This window comes from Macrotis lagotis, chromosome 5, assembly GCF_037893015.1.
Source record: "Macrotis lagotis isolate mMagLag1 chromosome 5, bilby.v1.9.chrom.fasta, whole genome shotgun sequence".
Lineage (NCBI taxonomy): Eukaryota > Metazoa > Chordata > Mammalia > Peramelemorphia > Peramelidae > Macrotis > Macrotis lagotis.
This window is the reverse complement of record NC_133662.1, coordinates 196,509,799-196,537,553: the sequence shown is the minus strand read 5'-3', so window position 1 is coordinate 196,537,553 and position 27,755 is coordinate 196,509,799. Positions and strand designations below refer to the sequence as shown.

Below are 27,755 nucleotides of genomic sequence, written 5' to 3'. Positions count from 1 at the left end.
TATAACCTAATATCAGATTACTCACTGTCATGGGGAGAGGGGGAAAGAAGGGAGAGTGGTAGAAAAAATGCAAGCTTATAAAAAAGATGAATGTAAAAAACTACCTATGCATGTAATTGGAAAAAATAAAATAACATTCAAAGAAAAGCAAAGTAAAATAAAACTAAGGACTTCCAAAAAACAAACAGCTATGTAAAATTCTGAAATACAAAGACATAAGTCAGGAGAAATATAAGCAGGTAAACATGAGAGAGCAATGACTAAACATGGATAAATTTACATTCTAATCTTTTTTGTTAACCATTCTAATATAAGGAAGATGATACATATATTCCCTCAGAATCTAGCATTATTATCAAGAGTCAAAGAGGGATTCTAATTCCGGAACAAGAGAGTGATGCTATTTTATATTTTGATGATCTGAAAATAAGAATAGCAGGGAAAGGGGCGGCTAGGTGGCACAATGGATAAATCACCAGTCCTGAGTCAGGAGTACTTGGGTTAAAATCCGGTCTCAGACACTTAATACCTAGCTGTGTGGCCTTGGGCAAGCCACTTAACCCCATTTGCCTTGCAAAAACCTAAAAAAAAAAAATAGTAGGGGAAGCAAAAAGCACTGTAGCTGGGAGGAAAGAAACGGGATGGGAAAATTTGGTTCTGTTGTAGAATCAGAGTATGCAAGTAGTAATCTACAAAAGCATGTGAGTACACATAAGAAGGGAACAATATTCACCCACAGGTGGATTTAAAAATACACCGTATTCAATAGGGAAACAGGAAGGAAAAGGGAAGAAAGGAAAAAGAAAAACAAGAAGGGAGGATAAAAGGAATTATTAGTCTGGATGGGGTGTTAAAAAGCTGTGAATGAGTCTTGGGGAAGGAAAGAGAAGGGGCAGGGAAAAAGAAATAGATCACCCAAAATCTAGAACAGCAGCAGTGATGTGCTCACTCCTCTTCATTACTATAAGAGTGGTCAGGAAACAAGGTGAAGGAAAATATAAGAGAATACGATGGTGGAAAATAGAAAATTAACAAGCACAACTATAAATGTGAATGGGATGAATAAATGGAAGAAAACAGCACAATCTATTCAAAAAGCAGACTCTAACATTATTTTGTTTACAAAAAACATCTTAGACTAAACAATGTACACAGCATTAAAATAAGGGACTGGGTTAAAATCTGCTTGACTTCAGTTTAGATTGGGGGGGGGGGGGGGAGGGCCCAGACAAAACAAGAGCAAAAAGAGGAAAACTACATTTTGCAGAAAGTTATTACAAACAATAAATTCAATATCAATGCTAAACATATATGTACCAAATCTTCTAATATCTAAATATTTAAAGAAAAAGTGTAAAATAGGTGTTTCCAACTGTCTCAGAGGCCCTTTAAGGCTCCTTAAAGGGGACTGCCTGAAGGTGCATTAGTTGGGTTTTTTTTTGGGGGGGGGGATATTTTTTGCAAGGCAATGGGGTTAAGTGACTTGCCTAAGGTCACACAGCTAGGTGATTACTAAGTATCTGAGGCTGGATTTGAACTCGGGTCCTGACTCCAGGGGCAATGCTCTATCTACTGCCCTAGCTGTCCCTTGCATTAGCTGTTATACTCAGTAGGTGGTATAGGTTGCACTGTATTCATGAAGGGGTATTGAATTCTATATATGGTCCTTGAAGGGCTTTTCTAGACAAACTAAATGGCTGGACACACTTGGAAAGTGTTATAGACAGAAATCAGCTGTAAAACTATATAAGTTAAAAAACTATTTAGAACTTTAAGACAAATCTATCAAAAAAAGTTATATATATACTCACATGTTTCTCAGCTATGTAATTTCACAAAAACTGAAAATTATCAGTTCAAAGAAACCTAAATACAGGAAAAACGCAAATCTTACAGCTTTTTTAGAACACAATATAATAAAAAAAAATTACAATTAATGTTACTAAAAAAACAAAAACTAAAAACTAAATAACCCAACCTAAAAAATATGTAAGTCAAAAAACAAATCAAATGGATCTTTTCTAGATCCATCACATTAACTTTGTACAACCCTGCTTCCAATTCAAGCACAAGCCAAGAGACATCACCATCCTTTGTCTTCAAAAAAAGAACAAAGAACAAGACACAATCTATAATTTCATTAACAATAAAGAAAACAATGAGACAAATCAACATGTCTGGTATGCAGTCAAAGTAGTCTTATGGGGAAAATGTATTATTTCTAAACATTTAATTCAGGTACCACTTTCTCCATGAAGCATTTTCTGATCCTGCCCAAATATTTGCTAGTGTCTTCAGTAGCTACCTTATATCTACTTTGCACTATTCTGTCAATTTTTTTTAGTTGGTGCAGTGGATAGAACAATACAGCCTCAGGCACTTGACACTTACTAACTGTACAACCCAGGACAAGTCACTTAACCTTCATTGCCTCACATCCTCGGCCATCTCCAGTCATCCTGATTCATTATCTGGCCACTGGACCTAGATGGCTCTGGAGAAGAACGTGAAACTAGTGACTTAGCACAGCCCCACCTCACTCAAATCCAATTTATGTGCTTGTCATGGCATCACCTCCCTGTTGTCATGGTCTTCTCCAAAAAATGAAGGACAAACATTATTATTATATTATTATTATTATTATCTTGCATTATGTATGTGTGTATACATATATAAAGAATACACACACACACACACACACACACACACACACACACACTCACTCCTCCTCTGGTAGCATATAAAAGTTCCTTAAGAGTTGGCACTGCTTCATTTATCTTAGTATCTTTGTTTCCTGACACATAGGTAATTTAATAAATACTGATGGATTTTAGTTATGGTTTGAACCCAGTTTCTCTAATTCTAAATTCAATGTTTTTTTTCTATCTCATAAAACTGTCTTTCCCTAGAGACTGAAATAAAAGCTGTTCAAAATACCAAGTTATAAGAAGGCAAACAGAAAATGTTTAAAATAATTTACTTGCCTGGAAAAATAGTATTTACCCACAAGGTCATATTCATTCATAATTTCAAAAATATCAGAGGCTAAATGGCTCCAAATCTGAGGACTAGAGGGGTTATTTCAAGAGGTACTCAAAACAACTTGAATAATATCTTGTACACATATGTAGCTTTTTGAACATACTGGATTCTGTTGCACTTAACTTTTTCTTATGTAATTTTTCAATCAATATCGTGGGGGCTAAGGAACAGAGGGTTCGTAAAATTTTTATATTAAAAAGAATTAATCACTTCCCAACAAATGAAGTCCAAGTTTCTTTCCCTGGCCTTCAAGGTTTTTCCATGATCCCATCTCATACAAACTTAGTCTGTCTTCTGCCCCCCCCCCCATAACTACATTTGAGACTCTTCGTCTTGATAGGATGGGCAAATACCATGGCATTTATATGAAGACTCTAAGGCTCTCACTCTACTGTCTATAGAAACCCTGGACAGAATAAGCTGACTTCTCACCAACAGAAGATCAATGATATTTTCCCATCACTATACTTTTTTACTTAAGCTGTTTTCCCTGCACATCAAATGACCACATGTCCATCCAAACTCTAATCATTATTTCAAATTCAAGAAATGTTCAGATTCTACTGCACATCAGCTGACAAGCAACAGCTGCCTGATAGGTCCTGTACTAGGCCCTGTGGATATTCAGACCAAACTAAACCACCCTTGCCCTTCAGGAGCTTATGAAATAGAGATAAGATGCTTGGGGCAAGAGGACAGGGAAGGGACTCGTAGCTGGAGGAAGTAGAAAAGGACTCTGTCCTTTAAGGAGAAAACCAAAGACCCTAAAAACATTCAAACCTGCTTCCAGTCCAATACCCACAGCCATTATGAAAAAACTACTAACCAACAGTGACCAACAGGCAGAAGTATAAATGTTCTGGGAGCATCACAAGCTCCTGGACCACCAAGCCAGGATATGTTTCCAACCAATCCCTAAGACATTATTTGGGGAAGAAATATATCCAAGGAGAAGGGACCAGTCATCTCCCATCAATTAGCACAAATAGGGCAGGCAAACCTGATTAGCTGAAGAGCATCAAGACACCAGTATATATGTGCAACCAGGCAGATCACCACCAAGATGCTTTCAACATAGTGCCCAGAACCATTGATCCTGGAAATAGCCCTTATGGAGATCATTTCTGGCAAATGTTTCTTTGGCCACTGCTACTGAAAGACTTAAAAAGAAAGTCTTTGGTACTATCAAATAATTTGATATTAGAAATGGATTATGATTTCATCAGTGAAAATGACATTAAAAAGGGGGTATTACCATCTTCTATACCACTGCAAGAACAACTAATCAGCGTTAAGATAGAGGATGATAATTTGCTAGTCAAACTGCAGCAAAGACTTTTCCATAATTGATGAATGAGGGGCAGGATGAGGGGATGGGGAAAATGGCATGACTGCAATAAGTATAACCAACAATGCACTGCTTCCATTTGGATCTATTAATATTTTTCAGTCATAACAAACATAGCCATACCACTGTCTCTATTCTTCCCACCATCAATTTCCTAAAGTTATAAGTAATTGCAATTGTAATTCTAAAGTAATTGTAATTCTCGAATGGTAAGTAAATCAATATTACCATTATCAGAAATGGATGCCAATCAACTCCTTTATGATTTAACTTATTCCTAGACTAAGCTATTCAAAGAAACTTCTATATCTACTATTCAATTGTATACTGTCTTTCTCTTCAGAAATATTCTCCTTAGAACACAGACTCCTCAAGGGTAGGAACTGTATTGTTTTTTTCTATTTCTATATCCAATGTTGATATATAGTAAACTCTTTATAAATGTTAGATACTTGTTTTTATGTTTGTTGTGACTGAAAAATATTAATAGATCCAAATGGAAGCAGTGCATTGTTGGTTACACTTATTACAAATTATCATCCTTTTTTTACTCATTCATTAAAAAACAACATAATGCAGTTTTAAATGACTTCCTTTATATCACAAAGGATTGGGTCACTTCATCACTACAAGCTAATCATATTGTTGAAAAAAAGAATTAAACACATGGCCCACGGATCTTAAGCCCCAACCAGAATAAAATATAATTGAGAAATATTTCAAAATAAATCAATTATAATAAAATAAAATTAAGTCAACATGGATTTTTATATATAGCAGTGACCTGCATTTCCAATGTTTTGTCACTATGGTTGTACGTATGGTTTTTATATTTTGAGCTTGTTTTTGTTCTCAAAAGACTGGAATAATGGGAATCCCTTAATCATGTAAAGAAATGTGAATTTCCCCAAGTCATCAAAAGAAGATTAGAAGCCTTTTGCTCTGTCCAATACATCCCTCCCCTACTCTGCCAGATCACATCACAAATATTTGGCCATTCAGAAAATTCTGATCATAATCATTTATGCCTAATTACCACGCAGCATAATAATAATAATAATAATAATAATTTTATCTATTATTTAAGCTCAGAATAGTTTTCTAGAAAAATTTTATTGCAATAGAATTCAATTGTAAACAATTCTATGAAACTCAGGCTCCATAGTCTATTACATGGCTATTCACTTATAATTTGAAAAAATAAAAAGAAATATTGCTCTAAGATATTCTTCTTTTTTTCTGCCCATCTCAAATTGTCACTCCTGCTAGGTAATATGTGCTCAGTCTCATCATTATTGCACTTTCTTAAGGGCGTTTCTCCCATACTTGACCTATTTTCATACTCCATCAAATCTATACTGTACACTTTTCAGGAAAACTAGGCTGCATGAAATTTGCTGCTCCCAACTAGTTTTCCTACCTTCTGCCCTCTAAAGCCAAACAATACAATTTTAATCTTCTTCTACATGACAATTTTTCAAGTAAATGAAAATAACTATCATGATCCATCTAAGTTTTATCTCCTTCAGCTTAAATATCCCCCAGTTTCTTGAAATTAGTCTCATATGGCATAGTCTAAAATTTCTTCATCATCTTGACTGTATGTAATCTAGTTTATTAATTTCCTTCCTAGAATGTGATGCCCATTGAACTCAATACTCCGGATGTTATCTGCATGAGGCAGAGGTCAAGAGGACTATGACTTCTCCATAATTCACTACTTAAGATAACATAAGAATTCTTTTTTAAACCTCTCTGGCCCCAACTTATTTACCCAATCTTACTTCCTCTTTCTGCTCCCTATATTCTAATTCTAGCAAATTACTCCTCTTGTAGTGCTTCACACACTTTCTGTGCCTTCTCAACATTTTTTGGTGTTCACTCTCTCCTCTGCCTATCAGAATCTCACAATTCCTTCAAAATTCAATTTAAGGCTAATCTTGTACATGAAACCTTTCCAGATCCCCCCCAAATACCTTTTATATATTTCGAATATATATATATATATATATATATATATATATATATATATATATATATATCCATGATAGAATGTAAAAGTCAATTAAGGGAGGGAGCTATTTGTTTTTGTCTCTCTAGACATAATGCAAAATAAAATGGTTACCATAGAGTATGCATTTTATAAATAATTTCTGAATGTTTAATCATATTTTATCTGGTATGTCTATTTAGTTAAATTTATTTTCTTTAAATCTTGCTCATTAAAATATAAACTGAGAGCAAGAACTATAATTTTCCATCTTTCATTAAGGTTTCACATTAGGATATAATAAGATCCTTGAGGGCAGAACTGTCTCACTTTAGTATTTATATTATCCCTGGTCTTTAACCCTGAGTCTGGCATAAGCCCTTAATAAATGGTACTCATTCATGTTTCCATTCATCCTTGAATTTTCACTCTCATTCACTCCCCCCCACAAAGGCAACCATTTGACAATTTATTGATTCTATTGCCAACACAACTTAAACCACAAATAGCCTACCAGATGCTCTCCTCAACTTTCCTCTAGATTATTAATCATACAAATGAGTTTTTATCTGACTTTCTCTGGCTTTGTGCGAGGTATTGAGGATACAAAATGAAAAAAATGACAAAAATGAAAAAGCTCCTGCCCTCAAAGAGCTTACATTCTCTCACAGAAGAGAATGTAGATAATCTAAACAAAATTTCAAAGGAAACAAGGGATTCTAGGTAACAATGTAATAAAGGTACTGAAACTAGTTACTGAAACTACTGAAACTGGAGATGGAGTTATCATGAATAAGAAAGAGTGAGGAGATTCTTTTGATTAAACTATAGAATGCAGGAAAAGAAGAATATACAATAACACTAGAAAGTTAAAATGGAAAATTGTGAAAGGTTATAAAAATCAAAGCACAGTGCTTATATTTGAGCCCAGAGACAAAAGGAAGCCATTGGAATTTAATGAGCATGGGAGTGGTATATCAGTCTTGCTCTTAAAAGGCAGCTAACAGGAAAAGGGATGGAAGCAAGAAGAGCCTTAAGGGAGACCATTTCAGTTAAGAAGAGATGAATCTAAACAAGGGTAGTAGCTATCTTGAGTACAGAGAAAGTAAAGAATATGAGAAATATTATAGAGAAAGGAAGTCACTGATCCATGTGGGGTAAGGGAGAGTGAGGAGTCAAGGCTAACTAACAACAAAGCTGTGCATATGGATAATGAATGATGGTGATGCCCTTCTCAAAAATAAGGAAGTTTGGGAAAAGAGTTAAGTTGGATGAAAGGTAATGTTGAGTTTGAAATGTTTGTAAACAGGCAACTGGAGATTCCCAACTAGAACTCAGCTGTAAAAAAAATTACTGTAAAAAGTATTAAGAGAATACTATGTACAAAGTATTAAGCATTAGGGACACAAAGAAGCAAGACAGTTCCTTTTTTCAAGTAGTTTACATGCTGATAACAGAGGATATGCCTCTGCACTTTAAGCCGGAGGTCTTCAGTAGGCTGTGTTAGTAGGAACAGAGGTGGCAAGTCTTTTTCATAAAGACTTTTCCTTTGAGGGGTAGCTAGGTAGCGCAGTGGATAGAGAGCACTGGCTCTGGAGTTAGGAGGACCTGAGTTCAAATTTGACCTCAGACACTTAATAACTAATTGTATGACCTTAGTCAAGTCACTTAGCCCCATTGCCTTGCCAAAAAAAGAGAGAGAGAGAAGATGCTCCTTTGGATGACTACTATGGGAACTGAAAGCAGAGGTGTGGGCTGGATATTCAAATCTGCAGGTAGATAATAACTGAATCCATGGGAGTTAATAAGGTCATGGTCCAAGAGAAACCAAGGAGAAAATAGAATAGGGCCCAGGACAAAATCTTGATGTATAGTTACAAAAAATGTTATGGAATATGAAAGAACAAGGATGCTTAAGGAGAAAAAGCAAGAAAGGTACAAGAAGACTCCAGAAACAGAAATATCATGATAATCCGGGGGGGGGGGGGGGGGGGAGTCTCCACGAGAAGGGAGACAATACTAAACACTGCACTCAATTTAGGAAAGATGAGTGAACATAGTGAACATAGACCATTAGATCTGGTGACTGAAAAAAGCAGCTTCAGTTGAGTGTTGAGGTCTGAAACCATTTGAGAAATGAGGAGAGAAGGTGAAGGAAACAGGTGCAGATGGATTTTTTCCTAGGAGAACCACCTAATGCTAGCCCAAGAAGACAGCAGAGGCTAATGAGAGATTTTCAGGATGAGGAAAACTAAAGTCCAGGCTTAATTGTCACCTGTCACCATCTTTGATCCTCACTCAATAAACTCCAGGGGCTTCTTATTACAAATACTCCATGATCAAATACAGAATCCTCTGATTGACATTTGTACTTTTTTCTGTGTTGTCTCATTGGACAACCTCTTTGAGTGTATTTTTTTACTTTTGTATCTCTGGGCTTTACACATATTAATAAGGGAAGGGGCTGTCTTTTTTCTAATCTGTATCCACAAAGAGCAGGTTGTTGATAAATGGTGACCCTCTTTTTCCACATCTGTTCTTTCTTGAATTCACTATGGCTTCCAGAACTGCTAACCATTTTCACCTTCGGGAAACTATGTACTCTATGGGTTTTCAAGACATGATTCTATTTTTCTCCTACATGACTGACTGGTAGTCTCAAGATCAATAACCTTGTCCCTATGTCTGGGTTTGTTAAGGTTCTGCCCAGGGTACTCTGCTCTTTTTTTTTTTTTAATGATGCCACTAATCAAGTCTAGTCCCATATTCCTTTATTCCATGCTCTGTACAGCATAATTTTTTTCTACAGTACAATTCTAACCATGTCACTTTCTTTTTCAAGGAACTTAAGACAATCTAATGCTTCTAAGATAAAATGTAAACTTCTGTGTATTTAGTCTTTAAATAAGCCTTGCTTATTTTGGCCTAATTTTCCAGGACTGTTTCATATTAATCTCTAATTTTATTCTATCCATGCAGCCATAGATTACTTGGGGCTCCCTATACACAATATCCCACTACCGACTTCTGTACCTTTGCTTTTCCTCATGCCTAGAATCTTCTTACTCCTCACCTGTTTCTTAAAATTCCAGAGACTAGGCTTTAGGTTCTATTTCTTGTAACAGGTCATTCTGAATATCTTTCATTGTTAATACTTTATGGACATTTTGAATCCTCCTAGTAGAATGTTAACCTCCTAAAATGGATTGACTTGTTTTTGTTTTGGTCTTTGAATTACTGCCTTTAAGAGTGCTGACCAAATAAAAGCTCAATTCTTTTTTTGGGGGGGGGAAGGGGCAAGGGAATGGGGTTAAGTGGCTTGCCCGAGACCACACAAACTAGGCAATTATTAAGTATCTGAGGCTGGATTTGAACTCAGCCAGTGCTCTATCCACTGTGCCACCTAGCCACCCCAAAAGCTCAATTCTTAAATGGGATTAGATAACTAAAGAACTGATGAAGCTTTCAAAAGGTATTTACATTTATTAGAAGTTTTCTATGAATCTAGTCAGAAGCAGTGGAGAATTGAGTGGTCTCAGAAACAGGAGGACCTGAGTTAATGCCCTGCTTTTAAAATACGTAATATCTGTGTGACCCTGGGAAAGTGACTTAATCTCTCAAACCATAAGACAGCTCTTTAGACAGAGAGGAAAAAAAGACTATAGACTACTAATTCATTACTAATCTGCATCAGTAGAAGGAAGAGTCAAATTGAAAATTCCTATACCACAGTGAGGAAATCAAAGGGTGTCTCTCTCTCTCTCTCTCTCTCTCTCTCTCTCTCAGGCCCTCATAACAATTAACACAAAACTAGCTAGGGGCAAACAGAATAACTGAACCTAGGGAGTTAATAATCCAATTACATCAAAAAAAAAAAGTAATTGGAGAATACAAGTCAGTATATATTCAAGGGTTTATTCATGTAAAGATAAATGTTCTTCATTCCATCAGTGCAACAATCAGGGAAAATGTGGGGCTACCTGCAATGGAGAATACCATCTGTATCCAGAGAAAGAATTGTGGAGTTTGAAAGACCAAAGACTATTATCTTTAATTTAGAGAAAAAAAAACCATTATCTTATTATGTAATTTTGCTATCTCTTATACTTTATTTTTCTTTCTTAAAGATATGATTTCTCTCTCATCACATCAACTTAGATCAATGTATACCATGGAAACAATGTAAAGACTAACAGACTGCCTTCTGTAGGGGGGTGGGGGGAAGGAAGCAAGATTAGGGGAGGGAAATGTAAAACTCAAATAAAATATTTCTCAAGGTAAAAAATAAATGTTCTTCATTAGAAAAAGTAAAGATGAATATGAACTGGAGTTTCAATTCAATTCAATATGTGTATTAGGGACAAGGTACTATGTTAGGCAGTGAATATACAAAGATACAAAGAAATCGTTTAGTAAATTAAGGAGGTAACATTATTTCTGGGGAAACATAAAATATACACAAATATAAAGAACAAGAAAAACTGAGAAGGGAGAAAGCACTATCAAGAAAAATTTCAAAGATGAGGTAAACCCTGAACTAAGATTTGAAAGGAAACAATCTTTCTAAGACTGTCATGAAAATTAGGAGAACATTTCAGGGGGAAAAATATGAAGAGAAATGAACCAGTGAAATCAACTAGTAGACCAGTTTAGGCAGAATGTCATTCTAAGGAAGTTTATATTTTTATCCTTTTGGTAATGCCCATCACTAAAATGTATAAGCAGAGAAGATTATTTTGCTTTAGAAAGATTGTTTTGTAATAATTACCTAGCCTTGTGACCTTGGGCAAGTCAGTTAACCCCACTGCCTTGCAAAAATCACACACACAAAAAAAGATTATTTTGTTGTGAATGGAGAAGAAAGAGCTTTGAAGCACACAGTTCAATTAAGAAGGTATTACAGAAGTTTAGGTAAAATGGTAACTTTGGAAGGGGAAAAGACATGAGAGAAATTATAGACTGAAGTTAAAAGACAAAATTTCATCTGGGTTGAAGAAAAAGAGCTGTGGTAACAATATACATTTTAAAAACTACTCAATCCTAAAGTTATATGACTACTACTTTCAATAAATAGTTTCTTTTCATAATATAACACTCAAATACAATTTGATTAAAATGTTTTAAGTTTTAAAACAAATTGCACTGATAAATTGTTCTTGAATGGTTTGAACTTCAATTCCACTAAATAGCAAATAATCTTGAAAGTGAATAATATTTTTATAACTTACCAGTAACTACCATGCTGCTCATATTAGAGTTTGGGCTACTGAGTACACTGCCTGAAAGAAGTTCGTCAGATCCTCTCTATAAGGGGGGAAAAAAAGAGAGAGAGTTTGGTATAAGTAATCTTTACATTTAACTAAAACTCTTAAGACAAGATTTTTGTTGGGACTTCAATCTTTAATCTCAGCATAGAAATTGAGATTAAAAAAAAAATCCCAACCCCAAATCTCACCTTTTCTTCATATCCCTCTGAAAGATTATCAGAAATGCTTTTCTATCTTATCTCTCTTTTCTTTCTCATACCTTCTACTTTTTCCCCATGCAAATATTTGTATATAATATCAGCTTGAGAATCTAATAGTGCTTTTACTATAGCTCATGATCCAAAGGAGCTCCTATAATCAAAGAACAACAAGATTTTTCACTGAGTGCTCATGGTATATCTGGACCCTGCAAAATCCTCTCCACAGAAACTCCAATATTTCACTCAGGGTTTTTTTCAGACAAGTGAAGTAAGTACTACTGAATAAGTACTGCTGGACTGACTTATGGGTTGTTTGCTTGATTGCTGTCCTTCATTATTGAAGACCATGACATGCACACTATTTTGATTAAAGAGACAGGAGGGCTGTGAAAAGACAATCTTTTCACTGACTCTTCCAGAATCATCTGCACCCATTGGTCTGCTATCATAGGAAACAGGTCTTCTGGTGATGACCTGGACATAGTGGAAGACCTTGGGCGTTTACTTATATGTGGTCCTTTCCATGTATTCAAGCACCACAGCATTTCAGTTACAATTGGTATTTTTGGTGACAAATTTGCGACATTAAAATAAAGCTAATTCTAAATGGTCTAAATAGTCAGTAAAATGATTTCTATGCTGGTAATTTTTAATAGGCTTAAGCTAAACCTCTCTGGATTGTCTAATCATGAGTAGTGGTAATTTTGTGGTGATGAGTTAACTTGCCTCATGATGAACCACATCATCTATTCAGTAAAATTTGGCAACAAGGTAGTGGTAGTAGGACAAAACTAGCCTCTTACTCAATGATCAATGCTACTTGGCTCTGCAACCATACTCCCCCAGAACTCAAAGACTCTGATTTCTCAGAAACTGCCCAGCAGGTCATGGGAATAACACTGCTGGATCTCTAGTTGGCATCTTTTATGGTCAGAACTATGAAGATATCTGATCATCAACTTTCAGTCTTGATTAATAAAAACCTTCATGGCAGATGCTTTTTTTCTGGCTCATCTTACAACACCAAGAATTCCAGCTCTAGAGGTACAATATGAATGCCCCAATCTCTTTCAAGGCCCTGTAATTGGAATAAGTACTTCTTAAATCCTTGAAGGAGGAAGGAAGGTCTGGCACCAGCACCCACAGTAATTCCACCTTCAACAGGGTATAGTAAAGTTGCTACAGATAAAAAAATTCAAAATTGAATCTTAGGATGTAGCTAGTGGTCTGTTAGGAAGCAAGCCACCATCTGTCCCAGACCCTGTCCCTGCCTATCAGCATCCCCTCAATGCTCTGAACTGAGTGGGGCACTTGGGGCCCACTTAAAAAATTTCAGTGTTCAAAGCAGGCCCTAGTCACCTAGACAACCTATCTTGGAATCATGGAAGAGGATCCTGATTCTATTTCGTTGGCTTTTGGAAATGGGGCTATGATTAAGAGGGAAACTACTGCTGGAAACTCATTAAAAAAAAAGTCAGCGAATAAAATATAATACATATCACAGCAATCTTAAAAATAAACATTATAAAGGCAAAATCCACATTTTTTTTTAACAGCTTCATCTGGTAGAAATTCAGTTGGATTTGGAATAAAGAAGAACTAAGTTTGAATCCTACTTTTAACAATTACTGACTGCAGGGTTAAAAATACTAAAGCAACTGACTTACAAGGATGTTGTAGGATCAAATAAGATAATACATCTAAAATGCTTTGCAAACTTTAAAGCCCTTATATATAGATATGATTATTATTGCTACAATGAAAAATGTTAGACATCAATTAAAAATTTCCCAATATGATAAACTATGTTTTTCCATTCAGAGTAATGCCTATTTTGGGAAGAAAATGATTCAAAGCTATTTATCTACAGATCTACCACAAAAGTCCCTGTCCAGTGTCTCTTCATGTCATGACAATGTTGACAGCTTCTAGAACAAGCAATGATGCATCTAATGATCAAAGACTAGACCAAGTAGCTAGAGAGAAAGAGGTCTATTTATCAGCTGGTTACTAGATAAATAATAAATTCTTTGGTCTTTACAAAGAAAAACAAACTATCTTGTGTCATAGCAGGGTCATGGAAAACTCAGATGGCATGAGGTGCTATAGTTTTTAAACTGTTGATACTACAATGTAAGATCTTTTAACCACGTAGCAGTACTCAATAATAGAATCATATAAATATTGATGTCTTTATGAAACAAAGTGGTGCAGTAGATAGAGCACCAGCCTTGGATTCAGGAGGATAGGAGTTCGACTCTTGCCTCATATACTTGCCACTTACTAGCTGTGTGACCTTAGGCAAGTCACTTAACCCTGACTACCTCACATCCAGGGTTATCTCCAGTCATCCTGACTCATATCTGGTCACTGAACCCAGAAGACTCTGGAGGAGAAAGTGAGGATGATGATTTAGCACAGCCCCCTCATACAATCTAATTCATATTCTTGTAGCATTGCCTCCCTGATGCCATGGTCTTCTTCAAAAATGAAGGAAAAAATTAAAAGGTAAACCACATATAAGATAAGTTGTACCTGAATTAAGAGTTGATTAAATATTAAAATAATAAAAATAAACAAAAAACAAGGTTCTTCCTGTTTATTCTTTTGAGAACACTTGAATATGTTGAACATATGGAAGAGATTCCTTGTTGGAAGAGATCCCTTATCAACAAACAACACGGTGAGATCTTGAACACTCTTTATATCCTTCAGTCAACTGTGTCATAGATGTGATTGATTGCAGTACATTGAATGTTAAAGAAAGCCTGTCTTTTCACATTCACTGTTATTCTCAAATCTACAATCCTGGGAAAGGAAGACTAGGGCCTCTCTGCATAGAGCAGCTTAACACCAACAAATCAATTGGTGACAGTGATGAACTAACTGTTCACTTGGGTAATGCTTCATGAAACAAGCAAAAAAAAAAAATCAGTCAATGTTGCTTAGTCTGGCTTGACCCCCTTTATGCGTCTTCAATGACACTGGTGGGAAATGGGAACAGAGCATTAAAAATCATTGTTTTTCAATCATCCATAAACTTTAACCTGACTGTTAAAACACTTAATGAGATTCTAGTCCAATAACCGTAAGTGGTCACCATCCTGAAGGAACAGAATAAAATCAGTGCTGACATTTTCATAATAAAAGAAACAGTATTTAAAAGACAGTATATAAGGAGCGGCTAGGTGGCGCAGTGGATAAAGCACCGGTACTGTGGAGTCAGGAGTACCTGGGTTCAAATCCGATTTCAGACACTTAATAATTACCTAGCTGTGTGGCCTTGGGCAAGCCACTTAACCCCATTTGCCTTGCAAAAACCTTAAAAAAATAAATAAAAGACAGTATACAGACACTCCTTGCAGGACAGAGAACAGTGTTAACAAAGATGATTTTATCATCAAATCGGGCAATGTCAAAAAAAAAATTTTTGTAGGACATTTGGTCATCTCATATCATAGCACTTATGATAAGTGTTTGCTAAAAAGACCAACATAAAAAAGATGACAGTTTATGTGTCATGCTGTAGAGAGCAATCTAACTTGTACAAAGAACTCAATATGACTCTGTAAACCAAATCAACATTTACACTTTCTGTAAATTTAATACAAAGGTTGAAATAGTGATCAGCAAGGTGATACAGTGGATAGACTGCCAGGTCTGGAACCAGGAAGACCAAAGTTCAAATCTGGTCTTTGACATTTACTAGCTCTGTAACCCTAAACAGGTTACTTAACTCTGCCCCTATTTCTTTACTTGTAAAATGAGCAGGAAAAAGAAATGGCAAACCACTCTAGTATCTATTGCCAACAAAAAAAAACCCAAATGGGATCACAAAATCAGATATGACTGAGACAACTGAACAGGTTAAAGATAGTGAGAAATTTATTGGAAATGATGGATAGTAGCAAAATAAGAACATAGACAGGACAAAAACACATCCTACACAGAAGTGTACAACTTTTATAACATGAAGTAGCAAAAATATAAAATCTCTGATAACTACTTCTGGCTGAAACATACTGATCTCTGCCAAACATACATCAACATTTGCAAAATGTATTAAGCTCAACTATAGAGGTATTTTTTTTAATGGAAAAACCAATGAGTATTATTGATTTTTGACAATGAATAAAATAGCCTACATTGATGCAATGTATAGTACATACACCTATATAAACACATATCTATGGCACACTGGTTTAAGAGAGCCCTGGGTTCAAGTCTTGCTGACCCTTGCTGGTTCCATGATCCCAGGAAAATCCATAATGGGTCTCAATGCCTCAGGCAATTCTCTAAGAGTCAATAATCTGACCAGTAGAAGATGTCCACTGAAAGTTTCATCCATTCATGAAACCAGGGGTTCAATTAAATATGCATTGCATTAGGTAACATTAGATACTCAATTACAGAAAGAGCTATTATAGAATTCCAAGAGTTTTTTAACCCTCCCACACAGAATTCTAAGTAATTTTTGCTTTAGTTATATGGAATATTTTAAAGTATTTTTAAAAATCAGATTATAGAAGAAATTAATAGGAAAATTAATAAAAACCAACTTATCAAGGTTAAGGGAAATAAGTAATTAGGAATATGCTTTACATCAATTATCCTGACTGATCTGTCAATTATATGTCTGATAGCCAAAATGTATAGAAAATACAAATCAAGAGCTATGCCCCAATGGATAACTGGTAAGAGAACATGAATAAACACTTCCTTAAAGAAATGTCAATTATTAACATTTATAAGACAGATTAATCCAAATCATTTATTAAAAAATGCAAATCAAAAACAATTTTGAAATTTCACCTCATGCCCAGAACATTAACAGAGATAAAAAAGACAGAAATAGCCTAAGTAATCCATGCTGGAAGGGATGTGTAAAGAAAGGTACATTAATATACTATAATTTTGTATTTTGCATAAAAAAATGACAAAAATGTCCATTTTCAGATAAATCAATTCTATACAAATCCAGAGGAAAGGATGGAAAAATTCTATATGCACCAAAGTATTCACAGTAGTACAGTTATGGTAACAAAGAACTGGAAACAGAACAATGATCAACAGGAGAAGGGCTAGGCAAATTGTGGTATATTTAATCTATATACTAGCATTATTATAGGGAGTCAACACTTATAAGGGGGGGAGAAAACAATGGCAAATAAGTATATATAGAGAATATAAAGAGAAAAAATACAAAGACATATCAAGTAAAATAAAAGTTCAAGAGGGCACTAAGTTAAAAAGATCAGGAAAGGCTGCACATATACAAGGTGATATCTGAGCTGTTTGAAATAAGATTAGGCTAAAAACTGACAGTGGAGCAATAGGCAATGATTATATAACAAAAACCTTTGAAGCTGTGTAACTATTATGACCAAACTTGTCCTCTTGAGAAAAATTGAGAAATGAATTATTATATCCTCCTTTGCTTTAACTACTGAGTTTTGGCATAGACTATCAAGACTTGGCTAATGTGTTAATTGTTAATATGGCTTTTCCCCCCCTTTTTGGTTACAAGGGATGGCTCATGGGTAAGGACCAGGGTACGATAATAGTTTCAGAAACAACGTCAATTTAAAAACAAAAGATAACAAAATTAAAATGGGAAAAAAAAACCTATGATGAACAAACATTGAGGGTAAAAAGATTTCAGGTTCTCCTAATTAGCCTTTATTCATTTTAGAATGTTCTGGAAAAGCTAGAGATTTTTTTCTTTTCTTTTTTAAAAATTTCCCCAAATATGCTTAAGCACTTTTAGTTAGGGGGGGGGAAATTTTTTTTAAAAAATATTCTGAAGTACAATTATGACATATAAAATAACTATAATTTTCAAATACCTACTCTTTTTTAAATGGACACCAATAAAGATTTGATAAATGATCAGTATTATGCCTAATATGCAATGATTCTTTAAATCATTCTATTGAATGATTCTAGGTTTGTCACTTCCAACCCAAACAGATTATCACTTAATGTTGAATGGTCACTTTTCCACAGGACTACTTTTGCTTTTCAATTAGCAATTTGTTCCTGAAATGAATGTTAAGACCAATGCAAGAAATATTTAAACTATATTCTAATAAAGTAAGCTAATGATGTTTATGAGGAGAAAGTCCAAGCAACTTTTTTTTTAATTTTTGCAAGGCAATGGGGTTAAATCACTTGCCCAAGGTCACACAAGCTAGGTAATTAAGTGTCTGAGGTCACATTTGAACTCAGATCTTCCTGATCCCAGCACCCATCCTCTATCCACTGCACCACCTAGTTGCCCCATGAAAATCTTAATGTAATTAAAGAGGGAAAAATACAGGTTTTCCCAAATAAGTTTGCTATGGTGAACCACAACATTACCTCTAAGCAAGTGACTAAAAACTATAAAGCATATACAAGATACCATTGAATTTATTATTTTATTAAAAAAATAACCTGGTACAGAAAAAGCAGACTTTAAAGAGCATAGTATAGGGTGCACTGTAAAATCTATACAGATTTGACAAATTATTAGAAATATTTTTTCAATAAAGAAGCAAAACCCCAAAAGAAAAATGGACTCCCTAAATTCATACTGCAAGAGAACAGAACCAGGACATGAAATCATTCATTAAAGTTAAGGTTTCAATGCACTGTCCTCATAATAAATCTGCATCTTAATGCAAGATCCAAATTTTTTCAATGATCTTCTGAATATCAAGTGAGACTCCCAAAAATATTATATTAGCTATTTTTGCAGAATGGCTAAACTATATTTCTATATTTCCTTGAAAAAAGACCACATGTTATAGTAATTTTTTAGGGCTTATTTTCATTGGATATCTTTTTCCCCCCTCACTTACAACAATCTACATCGATTCACATACAAAAAATCTACATTTATTCAAATACAGTCATGTCATCTTCTGGAACATTGTCCTATCTTTCCAAACCCCGAATTCCAGCCTGAATTTCTTGTAGAACCATTGACCCCATCTCTCATGCCCAACAATAGAGCTCTCCCTAAATAAGCACATCTTGTCCATGTAGCTTGTTCATATAGTGCATTGGCAATATAGCTGTCAGTGATTTTATCCCATGAATTCTTCACCATATCATGACCTCTTGTGGGCCAGCTTCACAAAGTTTCCAAGCTGTTTTCTCTCCATTATTAGTGTAGTCACTGATTTCCATGTGCAATCCTTGAATGGCAACATCAAGAGTCTGCAGATGGACAATCATTCCTGAGAGAATCATTAACTGATCCCCTCTTCTCTCTGCAAAGAAGTTCTTCATGTCTTTAGCTTGGTGAGTGCTGAGTGAATCTTAGGCTAGAAGACCTCTCTGGACACCTCGAAAGACAAGTGGCAGCATTCAATCAACTCACTTCCTTATAACTGCTTGTAGGTTCTAGGCTTTTTCAGTTTCAAGGACATAAATGCCTGAAACACATCCAATCTTATCTTTCTTGCCCTTCCTGATGATTAGAGGTGGAGATTTCTTTCCATCCAGACATTATCAAGTGCTCATGTTATTCATGCATTGTGTCTGCACTCCGATTGTTCATTTGGCAATAAAGTTCAATTGTTTACAAAGGCATTTACCTCTTGTCCAAGATGCCCATTTGGGTATTGGAAATAATCTCTAGGATAATTCAGTCATTCTCCTTTTTTCCCCTGTTCTAAAATCCCTTTTATGACACTGGGGACAAGTAGTCATCCAGTTTCCATTTGAAAATCTCTAGCAAGGGAGAATTCTTTACATCCAAGAGCAGTCCTTTCCATTTTTGGAGAGCTCACACTGTAAAAAGTTCACAACTCTCAGATTCTTCCTGATTCCCTCAGCTCATCCAGATCTTGTATGCATGTATAGGTATATATGTTTATATGTGTCATTCTTTAGAAATCAGAATATACTTTTAAATCACAGATCCAAAGCTATCTCTATTAACCTTATTCATTAAAAAACACTTGTCTCCAAAATGAAAAAAAAAATGAAAATATGTAAACCCCTAATTTTCCCCTTTATGTTTGTCCTTCATCCTCAAAGAAGACTGACACAGAGTTGAAGCCATGACAAGCACATGAACTGGATTTGAATGAGAGGGTCCTGTGCTAAGTTACCAGCTTCAATTTCTCCTCCAGGGTCATACAGGGTTAAGTCACACTGCTAGTAAGTATCAAATGTCTGAGTCTGGATTTGAACTCTCACCTTCCTAACTCCAAGGCCAGTGCTCTATTCACTATGCCACCTAATTGTCCTTCTCCTTTAAGATGAACAGATTACTTACAATTGAATTAAAGCTAACTGTAAAATGTATAAACCATGAAAAAACTAAAAAGTTTAACAAAATGACAATAATTAAAATTTTCACCTAAAGGACAATGGGAAGAAACCAGTTGACATCAGCTGCAACTGAGAAATCATTATTACATGAGTTTTCAATAGTTTTAATAAAGAGAGCACAGAATGGTCGAGAGAGAGAGAGAGAGAGAGAGAGAGAGAGAGAGAGAAAGCATAATTGGAAAATGGATAGAAAGCATTTGGAATTATGCAGGAAATATACTCCTAAATTATTCATAGCAAAACTTTAAAGTTATCAAGGAAGTTAGAAACAAAAAGTCATGGGAAGTGGGGGCAAAGGAAGGAGGGGAAGTAGTAGTTACCATAGTACTTTGATGTATTTGAACACTACCACTACTACTACCAAAAAAAATGAGAATATATTATCTTTTTTGGTGATCTCATCAGTTCCCATGAGTTCAACTATCATTACTATGCAGACTGTATAGCCCAAAATCTTTTTCAGGGCTGAGTGACTTGGAAATCAGCATCACCAACTTGCCTTTTGAACATCTCAAGATGGATATTCTGTAGGTATCTCAAACTCAACATATCCAAAACACAATTCACTGTCATTTGTAAAATCTTACTCTTTCCAATTTTCCTATTACTGTTGAGGATACTATCCTACCTTAATTTGCAACCTCAGTCTTATCCTTAATTCCCATTCATTCCAACACATGCAATTCATTTTGCTCTTTTCAATTCTACCTTAACAGCATTTTTGGTCTCCCCATATATCCCATTCTCTCCATTTCCATTCTTGTATAGGCCCTCATCACTTTTCAACTAGAATACTATTATCACTTTGCCTCAAGTTTCTCCTCATTCTAATCCACCCTTCACGCAATTTCCAAAATGATTTTAAGTGCAGATCTGAACTAATCACTACCCACCCCTTCTTTCCACAATATATTCTAATAGTCCTATAGGACTTCTGTGGCATTTAAAGTCTTTTATACTTCATAATCTTTATAGCCTTGATACCTACCTTGTTCTCTTTGATTCAGCAATACTGCCCTATCTACTGTTCCTCACATATTGTACTCTACCCCAACTCTGTATCTTTTCAATAGATTTTTCTCAAATCTAGAATGCTCTCTTCCACATTAATTTCCCTAATTTCCTTTAAGATTTAGCCTCAAATATCACCTTCTACAGAAGAACTTTCTAGATTCTTTCCTATCCTCTATCTCAATCTGGTCCATTATTTTTATGATTCGCTTCCATTTGCATTGAAAAATATTTGGAAGTGCTTCTAACAAAATGAACCCAGTAACTATTATTTGATTCAAACTATATAAAAACTTGGGGCAGTTAAGTGGAGCAGTGGATAAAGCAACGGCCCTGGAGTCAGGAGTACCTGGGTTCAAATATGACCTCAGATACTTAATAATTACCTAGCTGTGTGGCCTTGGGCAAGCCACTTAACCCCATTTGCCTTGCAAAAACCTAAAAAAACAAAAACTATATAAAAACTTGCAAAAAATAATATTTGGAGGAAAATATTAACTGTAATGAAAATATCTAATCAATGTAATAATATATACTGTTCTAAACTTTTACTTTTTCATACTATACCAAATTCCAAATATTTTATATACCTAGAAAAAAATATAAAATTCACAAAGAACAAAAGATCAAGAATCTTCAGTGCAATAACGAAAAAAGTAGAAAGAGTTCTAACAGTACTAATTTTCATTTCTACTGCAAAGCAAAAATCATTAAAACTATTTGGACCAGTTAAAAAAAGAAAGCTCAATCAGTAGATACAATTACAGACATACAGAAACATAGTATAATGTTCAGTAATCCCTAATACTGTTTTGAGGAAAAAATGCTGGGGAAAATGAACAGCAGTCTGGTCAAAATTAGGTTTAGACTACTTACAATGTAAATATCTTATATGTACATAGTTAATTGTATGCTGTTCCCTCAATTATAATGTTTTGTTGGCAATGTTTTTTCCCTGTAAGAGCAGTGTCTGGCCACATAATTAAGTTGGGGCACTTAATAAATTTTTGCTGTCAGACTGCTGAAAGGGGCCTTTTCCAAGTCAAAAACCAGCAATCATGGGAGAAGCAATGGTGAAAAGGCAAATCAAAAAACCAGAAGCAATCTTATCAGGGGACATTTATTTCAGAGTTAAGATGATAGAACCAAGCAACACACATTCTAAGTGAGAGCAAAGTATTAGAAAGTTAGGTAGCTTTGAAGAGATGGGAGTGTCTGGGATGGGTGGAGGAGGGTGCAGAAAGGGGTGGAACAAAGTAGAGTAGTACTTACATAACTCAGTAACCATTTTAAGTTACTATTATAGGACAATTCTATGGTGGGTTAAGGATGAAAAGAATTGACCTCCTGGGGAAGTGTCTTTTCAATGTGCCTGACCTGCCATATTTGGGGCTTGGAACTATATATACAGTTGAGCCAATTTCCAATTGTCTTCATTTGCTACCCAGTGAGCACTCAGGATCCTAATAGAGTTCAAGTTACAGAAAAGCAGTGTTAATATATTTTCACAAATGAATCCTACTTTATCATTGGCTTTTCCTTTTCTTAGGTATAACCAAGAACCCAATTTTGTCAAAATTAGTACAATATTGTCAGTCTTCTGATCCCCTGACTATCCAAAATTCTTGCCTTTCTGTTTCAACTTCATCTTCCTTTATAGTCATGCATTCAAAACTTTCATTCTCTGTAGGTTACCAATAAGTCAAAATAGGTCTAAATTCCCTAAAATACACCAGTGACAAACAGTTTATGTGCTTGAACACTTCCAGCAACTGAGAACTCAATATGCAGAACATACCATTTTCAGACTACTATCTTGCCTTTCAATTTAAAACTCCAGGCTTAAAACAGTGATTTGCAGGGTAAGCATTTAATAAATGCTTTATTCGATCTTAAAACTGAATCAGAAAGCTGAATTCCTATAAGATCTATCCACTGTAATTATTTATAATCACAAGAGATACAAAGAATAAGTCTATTCCCTCTTCCAAATGGCAACCCTTCGAATATTTGAAGGCAGCTCTAATTTCTCTTCTATGGCTTTTCCTTCAGGGAACTTTTCCCATATGACAAAATCTTTCATCAGTCCAGTTACCTTTCTCTAGACATTCCAACAACCAACTTCTTCAGTTTTTTCCCAATTATAAATAAAGATAATTTTCAATATGGGGGGGGGGGTGTTGCAAGACAATGGGGTTAAGTGATCTGCCCAAGGTCAAACAACTAGGTAAATATAAAATGTCTGAGGTCACATTTGAACTCCTGTCCTTCTTACTCCAGGGCTAGTACTCTATCCACTGCGCCACCTAGCTGCCCATAATAATCATTTTTGCAAAGGTTTTCCTTTCCCCTAGAATAGCAACCTGATAATCGAATAAAATTACTTTTTTACATTACAGTGCCCAGAACTGAACAGAGTACAATGATTATATATACTAACCAAAATAAAACACATAATCCATAAACTTTTATACATGCAACTGAAAACTCTAGCTATTTATATTGATCAATGATGAACAAGTTTTTTTTTCTTAATATGAACTGCCATCAAATCAGATGTTCCTCATTCTTTACCTACAACTGAGTCTTGCAAATTCAGGACTTTAACATATTTATGATCATTAGAATAATATCCCCTATCAAATTTAGCAGTTTAAATTTAAAGTTCAGGTTTATTTAGACATATGGGGGATTTATGGAGTTTAATCTTAAAGAATCAGGAAAGAAAACTTTTTAAATCAAAACAATCAGGGGTGGCTAGGTGGCACAGTGGATAGAGCACCAGCCTTGAAGTCAGGAGTACCTGGGTTCAAATCCGACCTCAGACACTTAATAATTACCTAGCTGCGTGGCCTTGGGCAAGCCACTTAACCTGACTGCCTTGGAAAATCTAAAAAAATAAAAAATAAAAAAATAAAAACAATCTCTGTCCTAAGTTAAATGTGAACATGTACTTTTGAAAAGAGCAGAGTTCTGCTAAGTCAGGTCCTCTTCATTTTCTATTATGTTATAAACAATCTACTATTCAGTTTATATTATCTAAACAGTAAAAAGCATGTAACCATACATAGAAAAAATTTTATAGTAAAGAGCTTTAGAATACGTTTTAAATATCTGCAAGCTAAAAGTTCCTTGAGCATTAGAACACAAGTACAAATAGTACTTTCTAGAGCCAAAATCAGATTCTTCTTTGAGTTGTTCTTTATTGCAGATTATCTGTGCCTCTGTCGATTTTAACTTCAACGAACTCAAGGCACCAAACTTCTCTACTCTCCAAAATATTCTTTCCCTACAAAGTACCATACCACTGCATAGTTTAAAATCAGATAAATTAGGTAAAGTGAAAAAGACCTGGTAAAATTACCTCTATCAAGGAACAGGTGGAGTATCAGCATAAATTGAGTAATTACATTTTTTATCTATACTTAGGAAAATAAAGATGAAAAAAAGCTAATACTTCAGAGCTGCTTAAGAATTCCCTGAAGGGGTGGCTAGGTGGTATAGTGGATAAAGCACTGGCCTTGGAGTCAGGAGTACCTGGGTTCAAATCTGGTCTCAAACACTTAATAATTATCTAGCTGTGTGGCCTTGGGCAAGCCACTTAACCCCATTTGCCTTGCAAAACCCTTAAAAAAAAAAAAGAATTCCCTGAGATTTAAAATATAAAATTAACTTAATACATAAAAATAGTATTTATGAAAATATATATTTAAGGAAAAGATGATGCATGTATTATTTCAAAAATACTATCAGATTGATAATACCAATCTTATTCCCATCTACCATGAGTTTTTTAAAGCCATTAAACTGGATCTGAAAACAGTTCACAGGTTTTTTTTTAAAGGAGAAAAATATATTTATCAGCAATCTCCCAGTGTACATTAAGAATATGTCTTTCTTTCAGAATTCCAAAAGTGAATTTCCTAAGGGCATGAAAATATAACAAAGAAATACTATAGTTTCCATTTCTTGAAGGTAATAATTGCTTATGAAAAACTGATGAACTGGAGGAAGTAAGAACAATGTGACACAATGGTATATTAACTTACCTCCGAAGGCAGGAAAAGTACAATGAAAAGAACACTGTGGTCTTGAGAATATAAAGAAATAAGTTTGAATCACTAAATCTTAAGCTTGAAAGGAAATTTCAAAGGAATTCAATCTTACTTTCAATAAATAATCTTCTGTACAAAATATACTACTATAAGGACTGCAAAGTGCTATACATGCTTAATTTCACTTAATACAGTCATCCTGGGAGGTGTATACACTACAGATATCATCTCCAACTTATAGATGATGAAAATGATGCTCCCAGATATTAAGCAGTTTGCCTAGGTAACGCTTTAGTCAAGTTTAACACGCTGTATTGAACCAAGTTATTCTGACAAATTATCATGCAACTCTGCCTAAAGACTTTAAATGAGGGTGAGGGAATATATTACTTTTTAAGGTAGACCACTCCATTTTTGGTAAATTCTCACAGCTAGAAAGATTTTCTAATTAGAAATTTGGCTCCCTAAAACATCCTTGAAACATGGATGCTCAACCAAAGAGTCTAACATTTTACATGGGAGCTCTTTGGATTTGGAGTATAGTAATTACATCATTCCTTTAAATAAAAGTATAATGATTATAATTGTCTTTAAAAAAAAGGTTCCTCTCACTCTCAGTTCTTTCAAATGATCTTCAGGTAGAGTCACTGTTCCAGTAACCTAGTAACTTTGAATTGGCAATTTTTGAAATTATGAAATAAAGGCAAGCACACCTGGTTCTTTGGGCACTGGCTGTAAAGACTTGGCAGTGAGAAACTCTACTAACAAAAGAGGGTACAGAGATGAACAGTGACATGACAGAGGAAGACGGCATAGAACAGGGAATGAAATTGCCCATGAGTGTTCCATACCTCATTCCATCTTCCCCAAATCTGATAGATCCTTTACATCTTAAAGTTATTTTTTCAACCCAGAGGCTCACAGAATTTGCCTGTTTGCACCATATATTGATGGTATGGGAATGGTATAAGCAATGTTTACATATTTAAAAATACTGCAGAACTGAGGCAGCTAGGTGGCACAGTGGATAGAGCACAGGCCCTGGAGTCAAGAGGCTGTGTTCAAATCCTGTCTTAAACATTTGAAGCTTATTAGCTGTGTGACCTTAGGCAAGTCATTTAACCCCAATGCCTCACAAAACAAAAATACTGCAGAAGTAGGGACTAAGGTTGATCGGGGGGGGGGGGGGGGGTTGTTGTTTTCTGCTAGGCAATGGGGTTAAGTGACTTACCCAAGGTCACACAGCTACATGATTAAGTGTCGGAGGCCAAATTTGAACTCGGGTCCTTCTGACTCCAGGGCCCTGGTTGCTCTATTTACTGTGCCACCTAGCTGCCCCGAGGTTATTTGAACTAATAGTTAAACTTGCTTCTTTCTGCATTTTGGCTTCTTGATTGGGCACAGACCTCTGAGTCTCAAATTTATCCTCAAGCAACTGGTTTGCCTATTACTTTTTAGCTCAACTGTGGACATTCCCTCCAAAAATGAAGTGACTATGATATCCCATATAAATTACCATACACATCTTCACACAAATCCTTCAAAGGAAGTTCACCAAATGCGCTAGGGATTTTTCACTGAGTCTCTTAACATCATGTGATTACTAGTTCAGACTACATGAAGAAATAAGCTAGACAGGAAGAGAATCAAGAAAAGGCCGTGTTAGAAAAACACAGAAAAGAAAGGACAACCAACAATGTCAAATGATACAGAAGAAGGATGAAGAAATAGCTATTAGATTTGGGAACTAAGAAATTAATGGTAACTTTGTAAAAAGTAGTTTTTATCCTTTATAAAAATAGGCTTTTGTAAGCAATATTCTACATCAAACCACATGTATATAGTCACAATATTAACTTAAAGGTGTCCTATTTTGTCTTACTAAACTGATTCAGCTTTTTTACTAATGTCTACATGATGGCTTTATTTCTAAGATCCTTCTAGTTCAAAAATCTACAATCTACAAATTTTGGGGTCATTCATCACTTTGATGACATTTTACATGTCTGAAGATCACTAATGACAGGGTCAGGAAGAACTATTCCATTAGGAAGCCATAAAAGCAAAGGAAAAAGCAAAGTAAATATTAAGAGGAAAATAAAATTTAAATACTTTTTAAAAAGCCAGCAATAAAAAGCTGTAAAATAAACTCCCGTCATTTGGGGCCCTGCCAGTCTCCCTTTGGAGTTCAGGCCCTAATTACCTGTTCCCTGGACTATTGTAACATTCTAATTGACTCTTTGTCTCAAATAGATACCACCCCAATTCATCCTTCACATGGCAGCCAAAGTGATTTTCCTAAAGCATAAGTCTATGCCACTATCCTACTCAATAGTTCCTTCTTTACTCCAGATTCAAATATATATTCTTGTTTGACACTACTTTTCTATCTGTCCAGATTCATTACACTTTAGCCCCAAATACACTATGTAGTCCAGCTGAAGTGACTTTTCTATTAGTCATACACTTCACTATTTTTTTTAATGCCTGTGTACTGGTTGTTCCTAAGTCTTAGAA

At 35.1% G+C, this 27,755-nt stretch overlaps 1 protein-coding gene across 7 annotated transcripts in view; it reads right to left on the bottom strand.

Annotated features, from left to right (window-relative positions):
• PTBP2 (polypyrimidine tract binding protein 2) overlaps positions 1–27,755 on the bottom strand; it is a 119,357-nt gene that overhangs the window by 61,458 nt on the left and 30,144 nt on the right. For 6 of the 7 annotated variants that reach the window (XM_074188233.1, XM_074188229.1, XM_074188235.1 and 3 more), the window contains exon 3: positions 11,609–11,684. The exons of the other annotated variant lie outside the window; for it this stretch is intronic. In XM_074188233.1, coding sequence (XP_074044334.1) covers positions 11,609–11,684 — 76 coding nt within the window. The remainder of the gene's footprint in view (positions 1–11,608; positions 11,685–27,755) is intronic. 7 annotated transcript variants of the gene reach the window in all.